The 22,216-nt window shown below is 43.8% G+C and overlaps 1 protein-coding gene across 1 annotated transcript in view; it reads left to right on the plus strand.

The window, feature by feature from the left end:
• LOC110168425 (BAH and coiled-coil domain-containing protein 1) overlaps positions 1-21,284 on the plus strand; it is a 31,296-nt gene extending 10,012 nt beyond the window's left edge. Inside the window, 27 exon segments of the mRNA XM_055152796.1 lie at positions 914-1,039; positions 1,245-3,446; positions 3,589-3,694; positions 3,794-3,990; positions 4,136-4,291; positions 5,137-5,396; positions 5,502-5,624; positions 5,626-5,845; positions 6,072-6,995; positions 8,126-8,295; positions 8,364-8,500; positions 8,668-8,781; positions 10,887-10,992; positions 11,229-11,463; positions 11,575-11,718; positions 12,387-12,557; positions 13,154-13,401; positions 13,753-13,824; positions 14,176-14,305; positions 14,379-14,493; positions 14,959-15,034; positions 16,378-16,486; positions 16,557-16,667; positions 16,756-16,905; positions 16,990-18,140; positions 18,224-18,460; positions 19,140-21,284. Of these exon segments, the coding sequence (XP_055008771.1) occupies positions 914-1,039; positions 1,245-3,446; positions 3,589-3,694; positions 3,794-3,990; positions 4,136-4,291; positions 5,137-5,396; positions 5,502-5,624; positions 5,626-5,845; positions 6,072-6,995; positions 8,126-8,295; positions 8,364-8,500; positions 8,668-8,781; positions 10,887-10,992; positions 11,229-11,463; positions 11,575-11,718; positions 12,387-12,557; positions 13,154-13,401; positions 13,753-13,824; positions 14,176-14,305; positions 14,379-14,493; positions 14,959-15,034; positions 16,378-16,486; positions 16,557-16,667; positions 16,756-16,905; positions 16,990-18,140; positions 18,224-18,460; positions 19,140-19,352 (8,003 nt within the window). The 3' untranslated portion in view covers positions 19,353-21,284.
• Positions 21,285-22,216: the final 932 nt, after the last annotated feature.

Genomic DNA, 22,216 nt, shown 5'->3' on the forward strand with positions numbered 1-22,216 from the left:
TGTGTTTGAGAGAGAGGTCGAAAGGGTAGACAGGTGCAGAAACAGGCAATCACAGACATGAAGTACCATAAGCATATAACTCAAGCCACATTTCCACAGGGGTGGTACAGTGCCGGTGGGGCCAACGTGGGGGATTTCCACTGACACAGTGAACTGTGCTGACCCACAACCCTTTCTGTATTGGTCTATCGAAGTTTGCCAGTTTAACCAAGTTCATGTTTTGATCCTAAAATACAATTTATATTCTTTTGTCATCAGTTGGTATTGTTTTTGTTGCTGATCTTGGCATTGTCCTGTTACAGTTTGTCGAATGTCTGTCCACCATTTCCTGCATTTAGATCTATTACTTCACCTGTCATTCAATGACATTATGAAAATAAATTGTTACTTTCACCTTTAGTATGGAATATGCAATAGCCTATTGTATTTTATTATACCATTATTTTTATTGAATTGCAGAAGTTATTTAAAATGTAATGTTATAAGCTCAAATATACATGCTTGAATTCCCAACGTTCACTTGACATTTCAACCTAGTTGTTGGTTTGTAAAGGTCAGCAGCTCCTCCCACTTTATCTCTGTAAACACAAACCTCAAATCCATCTTTATTACTTCAATCATGTCAATGTGCCAGACATTGCCAGTTCTGGAGAGACGAGGCAAGGGCCCATATGTTCCTAAGACATAACTACAATCCTATCCCCAAGACTAGGCTTGTCGTTTATTGTTTGCGTTCCAAACTCAAATCGGAAAGGTAAACATGACAGGCAGAGCTGGTCCTTATTTGCGTATGAACACCACCAGCTGCATAAGACCTGGGGGATTAAGTGGGTTAGTTGGGATAACTGGTTCTCAATGCTTATTGTCTCATCTTATCAATTCCTTGTCTCTGCCCCCATCTCTGTGTATACAGCAGCTCCAGGGTATCCGCGGTTCTCAGGAAGTCTGGCCCACACGTTCCTCCCAATGAGCCACTTAGATCACCATGCCAACAGCGGAGTTCTCTACGGGCAGCATCGTTTCTATGACACCCAAAAAGGTGAGGCACTACCTGATCAAAATGTAATCAGACAGAAATAAGACATTTAAATCTAATTCATACAATATGTAATAGGGTGTAATTTGATTTGGGATATTGATATAAAGATGCCTCGAGACAATCTTGAAAGCTGGATAATGTAATAGCTTTATTGCCTTTTCCTTTTTTGTCTAATGCATTTGTCTTCCCTGGTCTTTGATTTCAGAGAACTTCTACCTCCGAGGTCTCCCATCCCAACCTCCTCTAATCTCAGCCAATCACAGCCTGCCGCCAATGTCCAGGGCGGTATCAGGACACTCACAGGGCTCCTGTAGTCGAGACCGTGATCCAGGTGCAGGGCAAGGTCTCCAGAAAGGACTTAAAGAGGGATCCACCGAAAGAGGAGTGGTGCCTGGGAAAGAGAAGGAGAGGTCCAGTAGCAAGCATGATACAAAAGACAGACAACAGCAGCAGCATCACAGTCACCATCTGGCACCGCCCACACACCACCACCATCATTCCCATCCACATCAACAGCACCCACAGTACCAACAGCACCCACTGCCCTTGGAAGAAGTTAACAGTCGGCCTTTGGAAAGACATAAATCGTCATTACCCATGGAGCATCCACAAAATATGGGGAAAACCCTCAGTGCCTGTTTGCACAATGGCAAAATGCAAAATGGAGATACAGGAAGTACAATGGGCAGGAGCTGTGGAGGAGAAGGCATCGGGGCAATGGGAGGTCGGCATATGGGGCAGAGCAGTGGAAGTCGCTGCACCAAAGAAGGAGTCAGTGGAGGTATGAGAATCAGTGAACAACCATCGGACTGTTTAGAAAGAGGACAAGCCCCTCTACACCACACTCTACCTTACTCTGTACCTCCTCCTCTACACATGGGGACCACTACAGGAGCAGCACACCCACACTCCCATCCACACACACACTCACACACACACCCAGGGGGCTTCCACTGCCTCCAGCTCCACCCAAGTCACCCACACCACCCACATCATTCCCATCACCACCCAGACTTCTTCTGCCCACCCCCTCCAGCTCCTCTCTCCAACCCTGCTTCCCATGACAGGGGGCCAGCAAATGGGGGGAGACAACCAAAAGTCACAGGAGCTACTTTTGTGCCATCTGTGGCAGACGGTAGTGACAAATCCAGTGGGCCTTTTCAGCTTGGTAACCCTGACTGCCAGGCAGTGGGTGGTGGTGGGGTTGGAGGGGGAGGAGGCAATGCCAAGGACAAGGTTTTAGAAAAGAATGGAGGAGGTGGGCACCATAGTAACTGGCAGCGAAAGCAGCAACAACAGCATCAACAACAGCATCCATACAGAAAAGCAGACAAGGCTCCGGATTGGCTACAGCCCCAACAACATCATATCCAGTCCACACAGATGCCCCACCCCGCCCAGCAGCCTGTGCCCCCACATCCCCAGCAGCACCAGGTGGTTCGCTCTCGCAGCGCTGAGTGCATCAACTCTGGGGTGGACATGGACGTGTTCAGATCCCCAGACCCAAAAACTGGACATGCTATGCCCCACTCTGTGAACACATCTCCCTTTAGAGACTGCTCTCACCAAGGACCCCCACCCAATGCCTCTCCACTGAGCAACAAAACTATGAGCCAGCACAATGGGTCTGTGCACAGCTCCGTGGTTGCACCAGGGGGGGGCAGTTGCTCATTACAGAGAGATGGCCAGAAGGTTGCTCGAATTCGCCACCAACAACATGGGCGCAGCGGACAAGATGCCCCTTCCCCGGCTGAAATGAATCAAGGGACCAGTCAAGAGATGAAAAGAAAAATGGATATTTCTCCTTATGGTTATCCCAACAACAATGGGCAGCATCAGCAGCCCCCAGCGTCACCCTGGAACATGAGGCCTTCTCATCACATGTCCAAACCAGAGGAAGAGCAGAGGAAGACTTACATGGAGTTAGGAAATGCAGTCAGGCCACATACTCAGCAGCAGCAGCAGCAGCCAGGTATGAACCTGCCTCCACCACAGCCCCCCTCTGCCCCCTCTCTGGGCCCACAGCAGCCTGAGCCTCAGGCCCAAAGCCAGGGGGACAGCAGTGCCACAAAAGCTTTACTGAAGTACAGCAACCAGCAGACCATGCTCCCCTCTCAGAAGACTCCCTTTGGGGGTCTGGGAAGTCTCAAATCTGCTGGTGGGAGCTGCACCCTGCAGGGGAACAAACACACACTGCCGCCAAGGAAAGGCCCTGTCAGCGATGGAGAGCGCTCCGATTGCAGCGGACGCAGCAGGGAACTGGGAGAGCCAGGCCACGGGGAGACAGAGGTACGGCAGCCTCCCGTGGGAATCGCAGTGGCTGTGGCCAGACAGCGAGATCCACCATGCCGCTCAGGAGACAGCCACCACAACAGTCGCCAAGGCAGAGTGCACCCCTCAGTGAAAGGTGAGCACCTCTGACATGAAAGTGGCTTACACTCAGACAGTTTTTAGATTTTGTGATTTTGTGATTATTTGGTGATTTGATTTGCAGTGTGTGGACACACACTGCCATAAAACAAAACAGTGAAACCAGTATTTTCTCACAGGAGTCACTCGCTCCATGTATTCATCAGATCTCTCTACAGATGAGGAGAGAAAAAGGATGAATGGGGAACTCACTTGTTTGGACAGAGACAGAGATCCATATATCAGGTATAAAAGCTGCTTGAATAAAATGTTTTACTAGTTATTTAGAATTGATATGCTAGGTCTGAAATGCATAATGTTAACATTATATTGTCATGCCTCCAGGGAAAATAAAGAAAGGGTGGAGTTTTCAAGGATGCATCCCCCCAACAGCTGTCATGGAGACCTGAGCTCTCATCTGATGGTCCCGGGTGGAACGTCCCTTCAGTCTGGCCAATTAGGAGATCCTGCTGCACATTCTGCTCATCACTGGATGCCAAGAACAGGAAGCCCATCACTATGGATGACAGGACACTCTTACAGTAAATAATCCTTGTTATTAATTCATAGTTTTTTTTTATTACCTCTGTTCTGTCTTAACATCATCACCAATCTAGTGCTGCAATGGTAAAGAAAGCTGCCTGAGATGGGAGCCTTATTTAAATGTAATTCTCTTTTGTTAAGCAGGTATTGGTCACAGCGCTCTGCATCAGAATCTTCCTCCAGGATTTTCTGCTGCAATGCCAGGCCCTTTGCAGCCCGTCCTGCCTCTCCCCCAAGACCCCTCACAGCTGGTGGTCCTTCCCACTGAGCCAGCTGCTCACCCGCCAACACATCCCCTAGGTTTGTCATCACTTACATAGTTAATAAGCCTTGGTATTACTGAAGAAAATATAATTGGGGTATGGCATATTAGTCGAACAAATTACAGGTATTGTAACTGTTTGGTATATTGGTATACTGGTGTACTGGTATTTATGGTATATTTTATTATATAAATACTTACACTACTGTATACAACTACTAAGTATTAGTATACATTTTTGAGTACTCTTATAGCATCAGGCCTTTCCCTCTTTCAGCCAACTAATTGTTGCACAGAGCATTCTTTATTTGACAAAATGTCTTGAGTCAATGGCAGCCCTACAAATTACACAATAAGCATAATGTGTTCTTGCATATATAATATCTGAGCCAGTATTTCATGCATGGAAAATTATCTACACAAACATGCCCTGTGTTTCACTCAGACTCTCACAGGCCCCTTTGTGGTGTGTGCAGGTGGGACTTCTCAGAGCAAAGGTTACTCTGACACTTTTCCACAGCTCAATGTTGGGGCAGTTAATCTGCTTTAGCCATCATCTGCATTTACTTTTTGTCATAGTTTCCATCATTCCATCAGCTTTGCCAATTCTCAGTGTTTTACTTTTTTTCAGTGTGTGATATTTTTGCAATGAAATGTTGTTCTTCATAATCATAATTTATTTCTGAGTAGATTATGTTTGTATTGCAATAAAATAAAGTGACTTTCAAGTGGACTAAAATGGTTTTAGTGCTTTAAAGGTTGTTTGGGACGTATGTAATGAAAGATTATTGCGTGAAAAACAACCAATTGTATTCTAAGTTGGGCATTTCTTTCTCTCAAAGTTAGCTCCCTTCATCTCTTACTCTGTTCTCTTTTTCATTAGATGTGATGGAGCAGCCGGGACTGTGGCCCCCTGTGTATGGCACCCGGGGCCCACCCTCCCACATGCAGCATCCCGCTGTGTACTCTCGCTCCCAGTTTCTACGGCAACAGGAGCTGTATTCTCTCCAGCATCCTCAACTTCAGCACCCGCATCAGCACCAGAGCCACCAGCCACAACAGGCTCAAGGCCATGTTCAAGGCCAACCCCAACAGAGGGCACTTAACATGGACATGCAGCATCATTCCAATCACAATGCACAGGTGAACATGAAAAAGAACAAAATTAACTGGATTATTAATATTAAAAACAACATATAAATCAAGTCTATTGTGTGAATGCAAATTAAAAGTTTATGTTTGTTACAGATTCAGAAAAGGCCAGATGAGACGCCTGAACTGGAGGAACTTATCTCTGAGCCTAGGACATCTAAACCAGCCAAGCCGTACTCATACAACCCTCCAAGGAGGAACACCCCGACCCCCGGAGCCTGTCCCCCCTCACATGTCTCCTTGTTGTCAGTCCCCATCAATAAGACCACATCCCAAAAGCACCCCCTCCACGCCCTGCCCTGCACCCAGCCCGGCCGCAGCGGCTCTCCAGTCTCCTGCCATCAGCCCTGTACCACCTCCCATGTCAAAGAGGGCCGAAACCCAGGAGAAGAGTGCCGAGATAGAGCTGCCACAGGAGTATCCGGAGTCACTAGAACCGGGTACGTTGATTCTGCTATTACAATAATTAATGTGTAAAATAATGCTCTGCGTATTTGATGAAGCAAAACATAATAGCTTCTTACCGCAATAAAGTCTGAATCATTATTATCTGGCTATCTTTTTTTAGTCAGTAAAAGCAAATGTAACTCAGATACAATAGCAAAATAATGTTATGTTATAATGCATATTTTATTTGATATTCTTTGTTTTTTTTCTTTCTTTTAGACCTGCCTCCTGGCTATGTGTACCCCGGCATTGCCATTGGCTACAGAAATGTGCCCTCCTCTGAAGATGTGCAGCTGGCTGAGCCTGCAGACCTGGCTGCAGTCCAAGTGGAGCCTGTAAACCGTGCTCCCCAGTCTCTCACCAGTTTAGGAGAGGGACTGGAGTGTCAAGCTGTGGTCAGACCTCTCCAGGAGGCTTTATCGCCTCAGAAACCTGTACAGGAAGTAGATGAAGATGTAGCTGAGGTCTTGGGGGATAGAGAGAAAGTAGCAGAGGTAACAGCACTTTATGTGCCTGCCGAGAAGGAGCTAACACAGCAGAGGCACGGTGACGATGAGGTGCTTGTTTGTCCCCCTGCTACAAGCCCGGTGCGTGAGGTTGCCTCCTGTCCGATCCCTTTATCCACAGAGGACAGTGAAAGGCCACAAGCTGTCATCACCCTGGATGAAGAGGAGGGGGATGAGCCAGCGGAGGAGAGCCAGGTGGAGCTGGCACAAAAGGTCAACATGCCTGAAGAGCAGCATACAGGGCTGGCCTCCACCAGCGTGCCCAGCCCCTGCTCTGCTGCCCTGCAGGCTCCAGAGACCCTGTCTGCTGCTAATGCGGAGGACAATGGGCCTGGGATGGAGAGTGAGGCAGCTCCTGATGCCTGTGAGGAAGCACTGTCTCCAGTCTCTGCCCTGAGCCCTCAGAGCACTCACACTGAAGTCATGCCTCACAAACCGCTGGTGCCATGCTACTGGAGTCTGGAGCTGCTGATAGCTGCAGCCTTCTGCACAGACGTCCCTCCATTCCCTCTCTTCCCCTTCAGTGCCCCGGCAGCCTCCCCGTCAGAGCCAAAGGCCCACGCTGGTATGGAGCTCCTGAGTGAGTTAGCCGATCTGGAGCTACAGCAGCAGCGGCAGAGCTGTGGGAAAAGCCCGGGTGAGGAGCACTCCTCTCTCTCTCTCTCTCTCTCTCTCTCTCTCTCTCTCTCTCTCTCTCTCTCTCTCTCTCTCTCTCTCTCTCTCTCTCTCTCTCTGCATTAACATATCAGCCAAACATACACAATTGTTATAGTTTAGCCTGCCTTTACTCTGTCCACTGAGACCAACTCCCTCCGGCCCCTTTGGCCCCTCAGGCCTAGCCTCTGTCATACAACACACTCCAACACTGCTTTCCGTGCTGGTCCACACGCCTCAGGTGGATTGAACATGTCCCTAAAGAATAGGCCTCTCCTGCAGTACTCTTTGGTGTGTTAAAGGCACTTTTATTTCCTAAAAACCTTTTATAACGATGCACAGGCCTCAGGAGAGGCAGAAGAAGTAAGCGGACAAAGCTGCAGCGAGTGTACACCTCCCTCTTTCCCTTCCTCCCTCACTCACTCTCCCTCCCTCTCTCCTTCTTCCTTACTGTCTTCCTAAGGGAGTTGTCTCTCCATCCTGCCACTGTCTGATCCACTCCACAGCAAAACTGCAACTTTGAAAACAAACACACACACACACAATAAGAAGTGCACAGTCCTTAAAGATATCTAAAGAATATATAAAATGTGAACGTACCATTTGGCTTTTGTTTTTTAAACTTATTACTAAAATGTTTTGTGTGCTTACAAAATCTGTCATCTGTGCTTTTGTACCCGCGTGCATTGCCTGGTAATTAGACAGCCGCCATTGTTTTAAAGTGCCTGTAAAAGCTTCCTTGTTTTTCAAAGCATTGTGTATTTTTTTTCATGCAATGGATGTTTTGTGTTTACCACAGCATCCTAATGCATTTAACCACTCCCTTAAGAGACATCTATAAAAAGAGTATCATCAACGCTTTTTGGGAGATCTTGTCTTCTCAAAGCAGTATTGTTGACAGCTCAGAGAAGCGCCACATAGTTGCAGCCAAAACAAGTTGTACAACAAGTAAAGATCAAGGTTTTTTATGAACTTACTGATGTACAGATGAGAGGTTTTGTTTATTTGTGAACTAAACATCATGCATTTACACATTTGAGTTTGTGCTATTCAGCTATTACACATATAACAGAATGGCAGTAAAATGTATAACCCAGGATTATCTCATAACAGAAGAGGAGCTGCTGATGTTTGACTTGAGGAGCCTGGCGACCTTGGCCACAGCGCGGGCCCTAGAGATGGGGCATCCAGAATCCAAAATCTCAGGTTCAGAGAGGCATCTTCCAGCCCGAAGGATTCTTAATTTACGAAGGAAATGCAGCTGGACCCCTCGTAATGAACCAGTAAGACTACAAGTGTTGGGTGAGGTTTATTTTGGTACAAGAATGGCCACTAATATTATGTTCCACAGGTTTGCCCTGCCAAGGGTAGTGTTGAAACAATCGATGGTCCTGAGCTCACTATGCGTGTGAAGTTGGCAGAGCTACAGCGGCACTACAAAGAGAAACAGAGGGAACTGGCCAAGCTTCAGAGGAAGCATGATCATCAGTGAGTATGATTATACTGTTGTGGGCTGGCATGTCATACCCTATTAACAGCATTCAATGGCAAAAGCACTTTTTAATGACAGCACTTCTCTTTGTTAATACAATAAGCTATGTTTCACATCTCTAAATGTGTGTCCTTCTCTGTACTTTTTGTTTGCATGTAAACAGGAAAGAGGAAACCCCACGCAGCCCAGCAAGGCGTGGCCCAGGTCGGCCAAGAAAGAGGAAGCCCACCTCCACCTTGAGTTCACTGTCGTCAAATGATGGCCACAGGAAAGTCAAGTGAGTATTAGAGCCCTCTGCTGTAGGCCTCTGTCCAGTGGCTTAAAGCATTTAAAAGTATGTAAGAAAGTCTACTCGCTACTACCCAATATCAACTTTACATGCTCACCAGTTGTTCACCGAGGTTATCTCTCTGTTTGATAAAAGTACCAGTTCAGATTAAGGTAAACTTCTGGTGGCACAACACACGCTGGCCTACTTATTTAGGGGAGTAGGTTTTAGCAAATTCTACTGGGACAAGTGACCAGGGCATATTTAAATACTGAGAAGTCTACTGTAATCTGTGCCACACGCAGGAATGTCACACACAAGCGGGGGTCTCCAGGGGTCTGCAGGATACTATGACCATCACACTGCACGCACTCACAGATAAGATGCCCTTTAGTGCTGTCATCTAATGCACAAGCTCTACAACAATTAGCAGATTTGAGTCAGGCAAAGAAAGGCGTGATTAACAGGGAGTCCAAAAAGCCATGACACAACTTGTGGCAGTTGAGCATCTGTTGTCCACTCCTGGGTACAGAGCTGCTTCACTGGGATGTGCAGGTGCTTAGGGGATAAAGGTGTGCTGTCAGGTTTCAATTAGCAATGTCATCAGGGTTTTCTAGAGATTAGTTTGCAAAATGTCACCTCATAGTGATGTGTCCGTCTGCTATTCCCCAGTCGCTCTGGGCTTCAGTCCACAGTGTTCCCAGCTGTTCCTCTGCTATGTCACCTCCACCCTCTCTCCACCCTGTAGGCTGTACCCCTGCTTTCAGTCAGGCCAAACATAGTCCAAATAGAGAACCAGCACACTGCAGTATAACCAGGAAAAGTAGAGTATAGTCAGTGGTGTTATCTATCTGCTTTGTTCATTTATCTATAAAATCACTCACTAGATGGCAGGGTTTTCACCATGGGTTGACTTTGCTCATGAACCTGTTGAGTATGACATGACGTTTTGAGAGAAGGCGCAGACAGGCAGTCTGGGGACTGATTAGCCCCATGTTGAGTTACATGGCAGGGTTATGTAAAAGCATGTAGCGCCGCAGCCACTCATGCCTCTACAACTCTGGAGCCTTGATGGAGGGCAGTGGGTCAGTGTAGAACTATACTCCTTACACGTCCTATTTTTACTATCATCTCTGTAGAAGAAAGCAATAAATTTAAGCCTGCCTGTGCATGCCTTGCATTTGCACTATTAAGTATGCATGCAGCTGAGTTCCTATGAGCCGTTAGGCTGCTATTGTTTGTTTTAGAGCGTGTCTGTAATTCCTAGGGGTAGAGCAGTGGGGTCTTTGATTGAGGGGAGGGTGAAAGAGAACTGTGCACTCCAGCAAAACCCGCTAATCAATTCTGTTTAATTAGTCACTGCATGTGCAGCCTTACCACCCCCCACTAAGAGGAGGGACTCTGTCACATTGTGTTTGTCAGCAACGAGAGGCAAGCTGTGGAGGGCTGTGGCTCGCAGGGACAGCTCACACTCTGCTGCCACCTCTGTCACTCAGTGTCAGTGGGCAGACTATCCCTAGGCCACCCATCATCTTTCTTTTCATGTTTTTCAATGCCTACAATGAATCGGAATATTTGATATTTATATGTGCAATACCTTGTAAAACCAGATATAGGCATGAACAATAAATTGTGATTATTATTTTATATTTAATCTATTGTTGCACCACTGCTAATGGGTGAATGTGACTGGTCTCCTTGGCTGTGCTCAGTGGGAGAGGTGAAGTTAATCTTTTGTTTGAGCATGGTCTGGCTCGTGCTGTAGCCTATGGGCAGGCTTCCAGGGGAAATTCAAGGGCATTTGGAGAGGTTGGCCTGTGATGGTGCTCAGCGTAGGGGAAAGAGTGTGCCACTGTGATATGAAAATGCAAGTGCAGAGCTGTGATCTTCACAGTGAACAATAGAGTTGCATACAAATGCAATAGCCATGCACCACACATTTTAAAACCAGGCAGTGTTTTATACATGCAAAATAAAAGTATTGAGGCTTCTAAATGACTGCATTTCTAGGTTGCACTCAAAGTGCAAAGTTTATATTTTCTCTTGACTACAATGCAAAGAGAGCATACAATGTAGTTCATTAATCGTAATCATTACTTTTGTTTGATGGACAGGTCTGTAGGGGTGGGGCTTGCCATGTCACCTGAGCACTCTGCTGGAGACAACCAGAAGAGGAAGAAGAGACTCTCCAGTCGAAGCTTGGAATCAAGCAGCTCTCAGGTCCGGGCCATGTCTTTCTGCACACTTAAAAAGTGACATTATTTGATATACACACATGGTGCGAGCATCTTCATCTTAGGAGTTAATATCTTTTTTACTAATTGTGCTTTGTTAATATGTTATTCCCTCAAATGGGTGTGTGAAGAATAAAGCTAAAGAGGTTTTGCTGCTTGTGCAGCTGCTGTGACCTGAGTGTAGCAGGCTTTCTTTGACTTTCTCATGTCTCTCTTCTTCAGCAGATAAAAGCACAGGGCTGCAAGAGGAGCACTCTCCACGGTGTGCTCAGCTCTAAGTTGTCTGCTGATGTGGCTCTGCTCAAACAGAAGGCCCAGCATAAAAAGAGTGTCTCTGGGGCGGGCTCCAGGGACAAAGAGACCTCGCCTTGTAATTCCAACCCCAAACATGGACACCGAGGTCAGGGCACGAACAAAGCTGAATCCAGGAGAGAGTCAGGCGGGCAAAGTGACACAGGTACAATACACTCTATTGATTCTGCCTGCTATTTATCAATGTAGCTTTGTGTTGCCTGTTATCCTTTAAAATCTACTTCTATATTTAATTTAATCACTGCATTTTGTTCAGCAGCCAGTGGAGACAGTGGCCCACATGAAAGTTGGATTGGACAAAAGAAGGGATCAAGGCCAATGAAGCAGGGTTCATCTCAGTCACGAGGAAAAGACAGAGATAGAGAGAGCTCCCCACCAGAAACCGACTCCTCAGAGCAAGGTATCTATTTACCATGCATAAGACTGGAAAATATGATTAAACAAACAAACAGATTGATCACAATTTTAGTTTAAATTGTATTTTACAATTAAGTTAATTAAAAAACATTCAATATTATTTTTCTGAATACTAGACTTTTTATAATTTAAAATAAAAACTGATCAGTGACAATTAAAAATTAACTGGATTAATTTGCCATCTCTGTGCTCCCTTGCCAACTGTGCATGCTGTCTACTTTACTATGGTGTCCTCTATATAGTGTGCACTAAAAGTTCAAGGCCTGATGAAATGTGCCTTTACAGGCAGTGTCAATTTGAAATACTAATTGTGACAATGTTGACAGTTTAGTACTCATGAGCTTTGGAAAGTTTGAACAACTCTTACTCTTTGAGAGCACTGAGAGAGGGAGACGGTTAAAACAGCTCCACTCACTACACAGCCTACCATGTCACAAACAAGCTACTGAACAAAGGAGTTGATAGAGAAGAAGAACAGCATACCATACATCCATACCATACCTACTCGAGGAGCTGTTAGCTATTAACTTGAACAATAATGAGGTGCCTGCAACATAATGGAGAGTTGGTTGTAACCAATGAAGGGCTGATTACCTGTGTAGTTATATACAGGCTACATGTATAAAGTCTATCGCTTGTTCTCTCTGCTAGATGTGGAGGATGAGGACGGGAGTGACAGTGATGAAGGTCAAGACCAAAGGACCCGACCCAAGCCCAGTGAGGTTCATTCGGGCTCTGCAAAAGGCCCAAGTCCCTCGTCGGTTGTAAAGCTGGAAGCTAATCAGAAAGCCAGGAACAAAAAGCAGAGACAGGAGCTTTATGGTAAGACACTCCTTTGAAAATGATTATACAAGTCAACATAACTGGCCTGGACATCTGGTTCACATTTCTCATCCTGGCTTGTTAGTTTGGCCTGACTTTTCTAATTGAACTATGCAGGCTCCCTCAGTCTGCCTAGTGTGGAGGGTGAGGTCAAAGGGAAGAAAGAGCCACAGTCAATCACGACCAATCAGAGAACTTTATTCTGAATACTTCGAATACTGTCACATTAAGTTGCATTATATTATACTGTAAAACACCACATATCTCATGCTTTATGGATGCTACTAGATAATATTAACTTATCATTCAATACATTTTAGCTGGAACAATATAATATTTGCTACTTTTTGTGAAGCATGGTAAGACTGCAGCAGTAGAGGGTTGAATAAGTAACTACTGTGACTTATTATTTGTTCATTTTGCTATGTTGTTATTGTGTCAGAGTAGTTGTAGTATTATAGTTTATCACAACATTTCTCTGTAGCAATACATACTAGGCCTAACTGTTGCACTATTTGTAATAATTTTTTATCACTAATTAGAGTAGGAACATTTATTTTATGGTTTGGCCTGACTTTTGTAATTGAACTACGCAGGCTCCCATACTCTGCCTAGTGCGGAGGGTGACGTCAAAGTGAAGAAGAAGCCACAGTCGAACACGACCAAAAAACGCCATGACGATTACCGACCAGGGTCTAAGTCCAAGGAGCAGCGCTGGGGCAGTCTGAGCTCAAGAGGCAGCCGCTACAGGAGGACCATGGGACTGGCAACTTTCACAACAACCACTGAGAGGCTCAAGAGGGCAACTCGCAAGAACACCATCTTGAGAGGCACAATAAATAAGGTAGGTTGTTAAAAATAGACCAACATTGTATGCATCTATCTAATATTGATGATCATAACCAATTTAATAAGCAACCCAACTCCCCAAATTATGAAGCTCTGTTGTGTATCTTTTTAATTAAAATATGTTGCCTGTTAGACTGACACAAAAGGGAAATTTTTTTGTCTCCAATTGTGACTTGTGACTTTTGGGTTGCTTAAAATGAGTTAAACAAAAATAAAACTGTCTACCCATGCTCAAAACTTACTTTCACATTTTGCATTTTTAAACCAGAGATCAAGTGAAACAAATAATGTCTTGAACAAAACTGAAAAAAAAAAAAAAAAAAAAACATTTCTATTTTCTCAATAGAGGAGAAGCTGCTGGTCAGCTCCATCTCCACAAAGTGACGAGGGAAGAAGCCGAAGAAGCAAGAACCACGAGGTAGCTATAGATTTTCTAATTAATTCAATGTTGTCTATTTTCTGTTGCTTAACAAATTTACTGTAAAACTTTTAAAATACACATTCACACATTGCACACAGTTGAACCCCCTGCTGCGTTATCTTAGCTCAAAGATGTGGGAAACAGGTTGGTTCACACCTTCTGCTGTGAAAGAAATCCACAAATGTTGAAAATGAAGAAAATGCCTACTGATATAAGCCCCCTGTAGTTCGCAGATCCAAACTACTGCTAAAAACACGATTCCTCTCGCATTGGAGCTGCATGTTTATGTTTCTATGAGCCCGTGCCTTCATCCATGTTTGTGTCCCTCCCTTCTGTCACGTTCTCCAGCCAAAGGGACACGCTGTGAGTCGGCTGTTGGAGAGCTTCGCAGCTGACGAGGGCTTTCAGATGGATGGAGGCAGTTTCTCAGAGGAAGAGGAGGAATACAGGCATTTGTATAAAAACAAGAGCCCCAATTGTAAGTAGAAGTAACACAAATATTTCCACATTGTTGAAGCCAAATTCTAAGTTTTGGACTCTTGTTTTTGTAGTTCCAAACTGTGTCCTGACCAAAGAAATGCTGACGGATGGACTCAAGGTGCTGATATCAAAAGAAGATGAACTGCTGTATGCTGCAAAAGTCCACACACTGGACATACCAGATATGTGAGTGTATATGATTTTATTACAAAATCTGACAATTAAACACAATAACTTGCATAATTTATCAAGCGCTTGGACACATATTAAACAGATGAATGAAGTATATATACAGTATTTATGTTCTTGTACCTTTTTGCTCATTTCTTAAAAACTATACACAATATAACCACAAACAGCAGTTGCTAGATAAATAAATCCTTTTTGTATTTTAAGGCACTCTAGTTCACCCCTTTTTCACCACTGGCCTCCTTCTTCTGCAGAGTGCTTACATGTACTGCCAGTATTTGTAAATAATCTTGGTTCAAGCTATGAAGAATAACAAAACATTGTCTATTTTTGACCCTTTAATATTTTTGCACTTACATAATATTCCCACACACCTGGCTCTGTATACCAGCACCGAGTGGGAGTACCTCTGACCAAAACACGTGATACAAAATGTGAAATCCTTTCTTTTTTTCCTTTTAGCTTCAGCATTTTGATCGATGGGGAGCGAGGAAACCGACCACGAATTTATTCATTGGAGCAACTGCTACAAGAAGCTGTAAGTTTGGGCTGCCATATTAAACATCTATCTGACATTTACATTCACCTTTGACACTTAACCTCTTGCCGTTTATGGCCTGGTGCTGAGTTTTCTCCTTCAAACATCCCCTAACTGTCTCGTGGGGTCACTGAGGCCGTCTAAACCTCTTAAGTGAATAAGGACAGATGGAGGCGGGAGGTTTGCGTCTTACTGTGGAACTGGCGGTTAGACCAACGCCCTGTGTGGATGTGATAATCCTGCTAACACCTGGATCCAGACAAAAAGACAAAAATATTACATGTTTTATGCTTATTTCTCTGAGCGTAATGGTATTGTTGTTGTTTTATGAAAAATTGTTTATCGATAGGCAAAATTATAATCAACAATAGCTTTTCTATCTGTGACATTTGCTCCACTTCCTGAGAGGATGCTGGTCTTTGTACTGATAAGTCTGAGGTCAGCTTAGCTAACCTATAGCATACTTGCTGTGGGTGTTCATTCAAAAACCAAACACGAACATGAAGGTCAACTCAGATTAGCTTGGATGTTCGATGAATGCACAATTTTAGCTGTGTGGAGCCTCCTTTTATTTATCATTTACCTTTTTTGTTGTGTTAAATCTACGCTCTACAAAACGGAGATCAGGACAACAGACTGAACAACAGAATAGAAATCAATTTAAATTTTGCCCAGGAGTTTATCTGTTACATGTATGCCTCTGATAATTTCCAAAATGTTACTCTTAAATCTTATTATTCACCCAAATTCAGATTAACATATTTAATAGTAGTCATTTACATTTATACCTTTGTTTCTCTAGTAAAGCATGCGTTTATTACACGTCATGCTTCAATCTTATCAAGTTATTTTTCTTGCTTTTGTCTGTACATTTGTCCAATAAACATTTATTAGCCCGTGACACCTCCTTTTCTCTCCAGTCTTCACAAAAACACACACATGCCCTCTCACAAACACACACAAACCCACCCATCCACACCTCATCCGTCAAAGAGCCCTCACCATGGCAACAGTAAATGAAAGAGCCCCCAGTGAGCGGCGGATGCTGGGGCTGCCTGCATTGTTGGAGGGAGGATCTGGCAACCTGCAATCACAAACCCCGCTATTCAGGGCCTCTTTAGTATTACTCAGCAAGTCAGGATTTACTGCATCATGGCTTCCGCTCTTTTCAGGCCTGACTGGCACATTGGCATGAGATAAGTGCCGCTTGGAAACGTGGCACAGTGGCTGCCCCTGCACAATGCCCTCACAGCTCTCACACACTTGATAGGGCTCTGTGTGCGTACATGCAAGTGTGCTTTTGTGCACCTTGTAATGAATCCTGATGATCTTTTGCTTTGAAGGTCCTGGATGTCCGTCCAGAGTCAGAGGCCGTGCTTCCAGAGGGGACCAGAGTGTGTGCCTACTGGAGTGAACGCTCTCGCTGCCTATACCCCGGCTACGTGCGCAGAGGTCAGACACCAGCTACTGTCATTTCTTCTGTTGTTGCTACACAGATATTTACACATGTTATCATTTTAAGGTGGCTCTGATGAGACCAAACCAGGAGTCATGGTGGAGTTTGATGACGGAGACAGGGGAAAGATTTCTCTCCAAAATATCCGGCTTTTACCTCCTGGATATCAGATCCAATGTGAGTGCATTATTTCATCCTCTAGACAAAGCCCTCACTGTCACCTCATGTCACTGGAAAATACTGTGTATTTTCTCTTGCATGTCAGGTGGAGATGCACCCCCAGTCCCTCTTCCAAATGTGACAACTGCCAAAAGGAGTTCCCATCTGGAGCAAGCCCCCATCAATGAGAGGCCTTCTGACAGACTGAACAGTGTTGACACTATGAACAAACAGACTGTCAACAAAAGAAGACCGGGTTAGTGAACATAATTTAAATGCTTACATGTAGCTACAAATATTACAAAAACTATAAACATCTTTGTTTTGTTTCTTGTTTTAGGGAGACCAAAGGGTTCTGGTAAAAAGCAAATGCAGCTACAGCAGCAGGAGTCTAAAAACTCCATGTTTATGGGTTGGCCCATGACCTCTAGCAGGAAGAGGACATGTGACAATCTCTTTGGGACACAGAGGAAGACTCGAGGGAGGGACAGTGACCTGTTCACCTCTGCTCCAGTGCAGCCTCTGTCCTCCGCACCATCCAAAGGCCTGTTCAGCAGTAGCTCCTTCGAAGTGGACTCCTTTAGCAGCATCGCAAATGGCTACTCATCCTTCTGCACTAGACCTGAGTCAAACCTATCACTGGGACGCAAAGATGGTCTATATAGTCAAAAACGCAGGCCAGATGAACAACTTAGCATGCCCCAAAGTAGGAAGTCTGGGCAAGAGTTCCTGGTTAAGTTGGACCATGAAGGAGTTACGTCACCAAAAACAAAGAACAGCAAAGCTCTTCTGTTACGCGGTGCATCTTCTAGTGTGAGTAGCCTGCCCAGAGCCGAGGCCTACTCCCACCCTGTCCTGCTGGTCAAAGACAATAAGAAAGGAGGTGCCAACAAAGTAGAACTCCTCCTCAAAGGGACCTCAGCCCAAAGGAAGCCATCTCCATCCCTTGGCCTCAGAGATTATGGTGACCTGGGGTTCAGTTCTCACCGTGAATGCCACAGTTCCTACTCTGATTATGAGGAGGAAGACGAGCGGAGGAGGGCTGCAATTTTGGCTCGGGGTCTCAGGGCTGGTGGGCGTTTCCTGTCTCGCCTTTCTGTGTCTTCTTCTTCATCTGGGTCTTCTAGCTCCTCCTCATCAGGCTCCATGTCAAGCTCTAGTCTCTGTTCCTCGGACAATGACTCCTCTTACAGCTCAGACGATGAAGACAGCTCAGCATTGATGTTACAGAGTTGTCTATCAACCCGCCAAAGACTTGTGCAAGCTAATGAGCCCTCTACTTCCTCCAGGTCACACCCCTTTGGGGCTAAAGCTGTAGCAACATCTGATGCTAACAGCAAGTCACTCAAAAGGAAGGACTGCACTAGCTCAAAAGAAATTGTGAAAAAACCCAGGATGCAAACAAACGAGAATTCATTCATTCCAAGACCCAAGATGTCCGGTTTTCTTGCGGGACGACAGATGTGGAGGTGGTCAGGAAACCCAACACAGGTGAGTCAACAAGAGATTAGCTTAGGAAAAGTACATTTATGTTGATAGATAGAAAGATTAGTCAAGTGTTTGGTTTTCCACAGAGAAGAGGTCTTAAGGGCAAAGCCAGGAAGCTTTTCTATAAGGCCATTGAGCGAGGCAGAGAGACAGTAAGAGTGGGAGATTGTGCTGTGTTCCTCTCAGCCGGACGTCCCAACCTCCCCTATGTAGGTCGTATCGAGAGCTTCTGGGAGTCCTGGACCAGCAGCATGGTAGTCAAGGTGAAGTGGTTCTACCATCCAGAAGAGACCAAGCTCGGCAAGAGGCTGCAAAATGGCAAGGTGAGTTTAGGCTCTGTTATAAAGTTGTATAAAATAGAGGGTTACAATCCATCACTGATTATTTCTCATTTTCGTGCAGTGTGTGACAGTCAAATAATAAATTAAACTGAGAATCAAGATAATTTTGTCAGTTTAAAGGTGTACAATGCGAGGCTCATTCCTAGTGGAGGATCCAACGCCTACTTGTCATGGAAATGCTATTGCTTTGTCTAAAATGTTATACACTGTAGATTAAACCTATCTATCACATGGGAGACAAACAGGTTACAGCACAATGCTATTTTACAGTTCAGATCTGTGGAGAGTCACCCCATTCATAGAAGGAATTAATATATAAATAAGTAGGTAGGGGACCCTTCACAAGAGAAGTTGCACACTTCACATTTCATTTGGTTTAAAAACATAAATACTTTCACTACTAATGTTGGTATCTGTACTACTCATCAAGAACTGCAAATTTATACAAGCAGAGAGAGTCACAAGCCACTTTATGTACTGGCAGCCTCAAGCGTGAATAAAATGTACTGCAACTGCAATTTATGTCAGTAATTAAAATGGAACAAAACAGATACTAAGGTGACCCAGAAGCAAAAATATAATATATAGAAGAAGGGTGTAATTCTTTTACGAGACAAACTATATTTTGCATATTTTTAAATCTGTTGTGTCCTCCTTTCAGCATGCCCTGTACCAGTCTTGCCACGAGGACGAGAACGATGTCCAGACAATCTCTCATAAGTGCCAGGTAGTGAGCAGGGAGGAGTACGAGCGTCTAACCCACAACCCCAAGAACCTCAACAGCTCCTCCTCTGACCTGTTCTACCTGGCCGGGACTTATGACCCCACCTCTGGTCAGATCATCACTGCTGAAGGAGTTCCTATACTGTGCTGAACACTACTACTGACCAACTGGCTGGGATGACAGCTCTTTTCATTTTGATTTTCTGGCATTAGGAAGTCAAAACCAAAGTGACTGAAGTTCGACACTGGAGACTGTTGTGCTTAATATTACCACAACTCCCCTTCACTGGTTAATCTAGATTGTACTTAGCTGACTGATTCATAACTGGACTCCTTTGAAGGTTTATTACAAAATATTTTGGGACCAATATTTAAGGCAAGGAATGATCCGAAGAAAGCATTCCAGGGACCCATGTAAAATAATTTGTAAATACTTTTCCAATCAAGCCATACACGTCAGTACCTCTTGCCTGTCTTAAGTGTTCAGGTCAACATTGTACAGTTGATTAATGGAATTGTCTGTTGTCCATATGTACAGAAAAATGCTATTTTATATATGAGTCTATTGTACATATACGAGATGTAACTTTCCATGTTTGATTTATTTTTCTATTGGTGTAGAATACATCGCGTTTTATGGTTTGCTTTCAGAAGTCAAGTTTGGAGGTGTTGCACTGCATTCGCCCTGCTGAGACAGACAGCACACACAAAGATAGAAGGATTTAGTGTAGAACAGGTCCTAACTCACTTTCAAGGAGAGATGAGTTTTCCTGTTTAAAAAAAACATAAAGTGGCTTTTTATAGATGTTCTGTTACTTATTTTTAAAACGCTTTTAATTTTATTTATGTGTTTTTCTTTTGTCATTGTTGTAAAAGCAGATCCCAATGGACTGCGATCACGGGTCAAAAATGATTTAATAATGAATTAAAAAGAGTATCATTTTGTGTGACATAAGCCTCCTGGCATCACTATGATCATGTCAAATCAACTGGGTCCTTTTTGAAATGAAATTGTATTGAATGCATTCTTCAGCACATTGTGATCTAAAAATACCAAAGTGTCTTTTCTGTTATAAATGTCTTTATTCTAAGTTATTTAAATGAACAAAAGTCAAAAACCAGTTTTAAATCAAATCAAATCTGAATAATGAATGCTAACCTATATAGAGTATTGTTTTTCCTCATTCATTGATCAGGCATAACACAATACAGACGCTTTCTAATCAATGTGGCAGTTGGCTGTTGGATGTTTTTTGTTTTAATTTTTTAAAATCAGGGTAAATGGGGCTAAGCCAGAAAAAACAGGGCTACAGAAATTAGTATCTTAAAAATGCAGTTATTGCAGTTGAAGTATTCCTGCTTTAAATTGGTCACAGTTTAATCAAATCCATTTCTTGTCTATATATTAGCTGGATATAGGCAAGTGGTTCTATCCATGGGTTTCAGAGTGATGGAAAAATGCATAGTTTCCATAGTAACAACAATTAACTATTCAAAATACAATATTCTGTTTTTTCAATAGGCAAAAAGGTCCTCAAAATGTCGGCTGTAAACAGAAAGATGAAACCTATGAATAGTGTTTTGCCTGATCAGTGTATATTCATTGTGACCATATAGTTTCTTTCACATGTGCCTCATTTGTGTTGCATACAAAGACCAGATGAAGTGTTGACTATTGAAGGCCATGGTACTGACAGAGGCTTAGTTTCAGTGTCTCTTTGTACAATACACGCACACACAACGCTAACTGTGAAGGACAATCAGATTTACCAGGCAATGGGCAGACTAGCTTCACTCAATCTGAATACAACCTTAATGTATTTCTTCTGTGCCAAGTACTTTTATTGTTTTATTGTTTGATATGCAACCTGGAGTATTCTTTGTTTATAAATGTGGATTTTGTTGGCCAACTTTTTATTATTTATTGTCATTGTTGCTGTTTGTTCATGCCAAGAGCGCTTTATCAGAAGAATGTGACTTTGGTTTTCTTGGTGTGACGTCACATTTGCATTTCTTACATAAAAATGGTCTTTTAGGGACCAGCTAGTGAAAAGAAATAAAACCACACTGGATAATTCTCATCCACAATCTCTGGGTGAATTTTACTGTTGTTGTTTTATTTTACCTTCCATTATTCATTCATTATCATATTAAGTGGTTAGTATATCGAGAGTCATTTTATCCATGTTAATGTCCAGACTAGCAACTGATCAGGTACTTTCATTTGGAAAGTACCTCAAAGTACTGACAGAGAGTGCTCTGACTCATCACATCTTGACTAAACTTGCAATGGCAAATGAGCAATGCAATGATTCAAAATTTAGTAAAGCTGCTTTTAATTTGTAAGATTTTTAATAGCAAAAAATAAATAAATAAAAAAGACATAATTTTATTATAAATCGCTAACAATTAATGAGCTACATACGTATTAACATTTGTATTTATGTTATTTATTTATTTGTACGTACGTATTTATTTATACTTATTTATTTATTTGACCAACAATTAGGTTTCTTAAATGGGTGCAAATTATTAGAAACGGATTGCACCCTCTAGTGGTAATTATATAAACAACACAGTGAGAATTGTTATTATCTCCATTTGTGTACAGTTCTTTTGTCTCACTTTTTAACTGGGGCCACCCATAATGGGCCACCCATAACCGCCAGTCTGTTTGTCTGTTCATGCTCATCAGACATCAGACATTAACCTAATTATTAAAACAACTGTGTGCGCCTGAAGGACGTCCCGATGTGGGTCAGTGACCTTGCACGGTTGGCCCTGGGGTCTCTGTGCCCGCACCCTGCCCCACCCCTGCCGTTCATGCCCAGACTGCAGCTAATGTGCATATCAGTCATCTCCAGCAGAGCTCCGTGCGCACACAAACACCACTGTTTCCACCAGCAGCTCTGTGTTGACTGTGGCCAGCGCCCCGTGTCCGAGCTGGCAATTCCTGCATGACCCACACCCGGGTGAGAGCGGGGGTGAGTGCGGGGGGCAAGGCTGGACTGAGTG

Source organism: Boleophthalmus pectinirostris, unplaced genomic scaffold, assembly GCF_026225935.1.
Source record: "Boleophthalmus pectinirostris isolate CB_2022bp ecotype Guang Dong unplaced genomic scaffold, ASM2622593v1 HiC_scaffold_17, whole genome shotgun sequence".
Classification (NCBI taxonomy): Eukaryota; Metazoa; Chordata; class Actinopteri; order Gobiiformes; family Gobiidae; genus Boleophthalmus; species Boleophthalmus pectinirostris.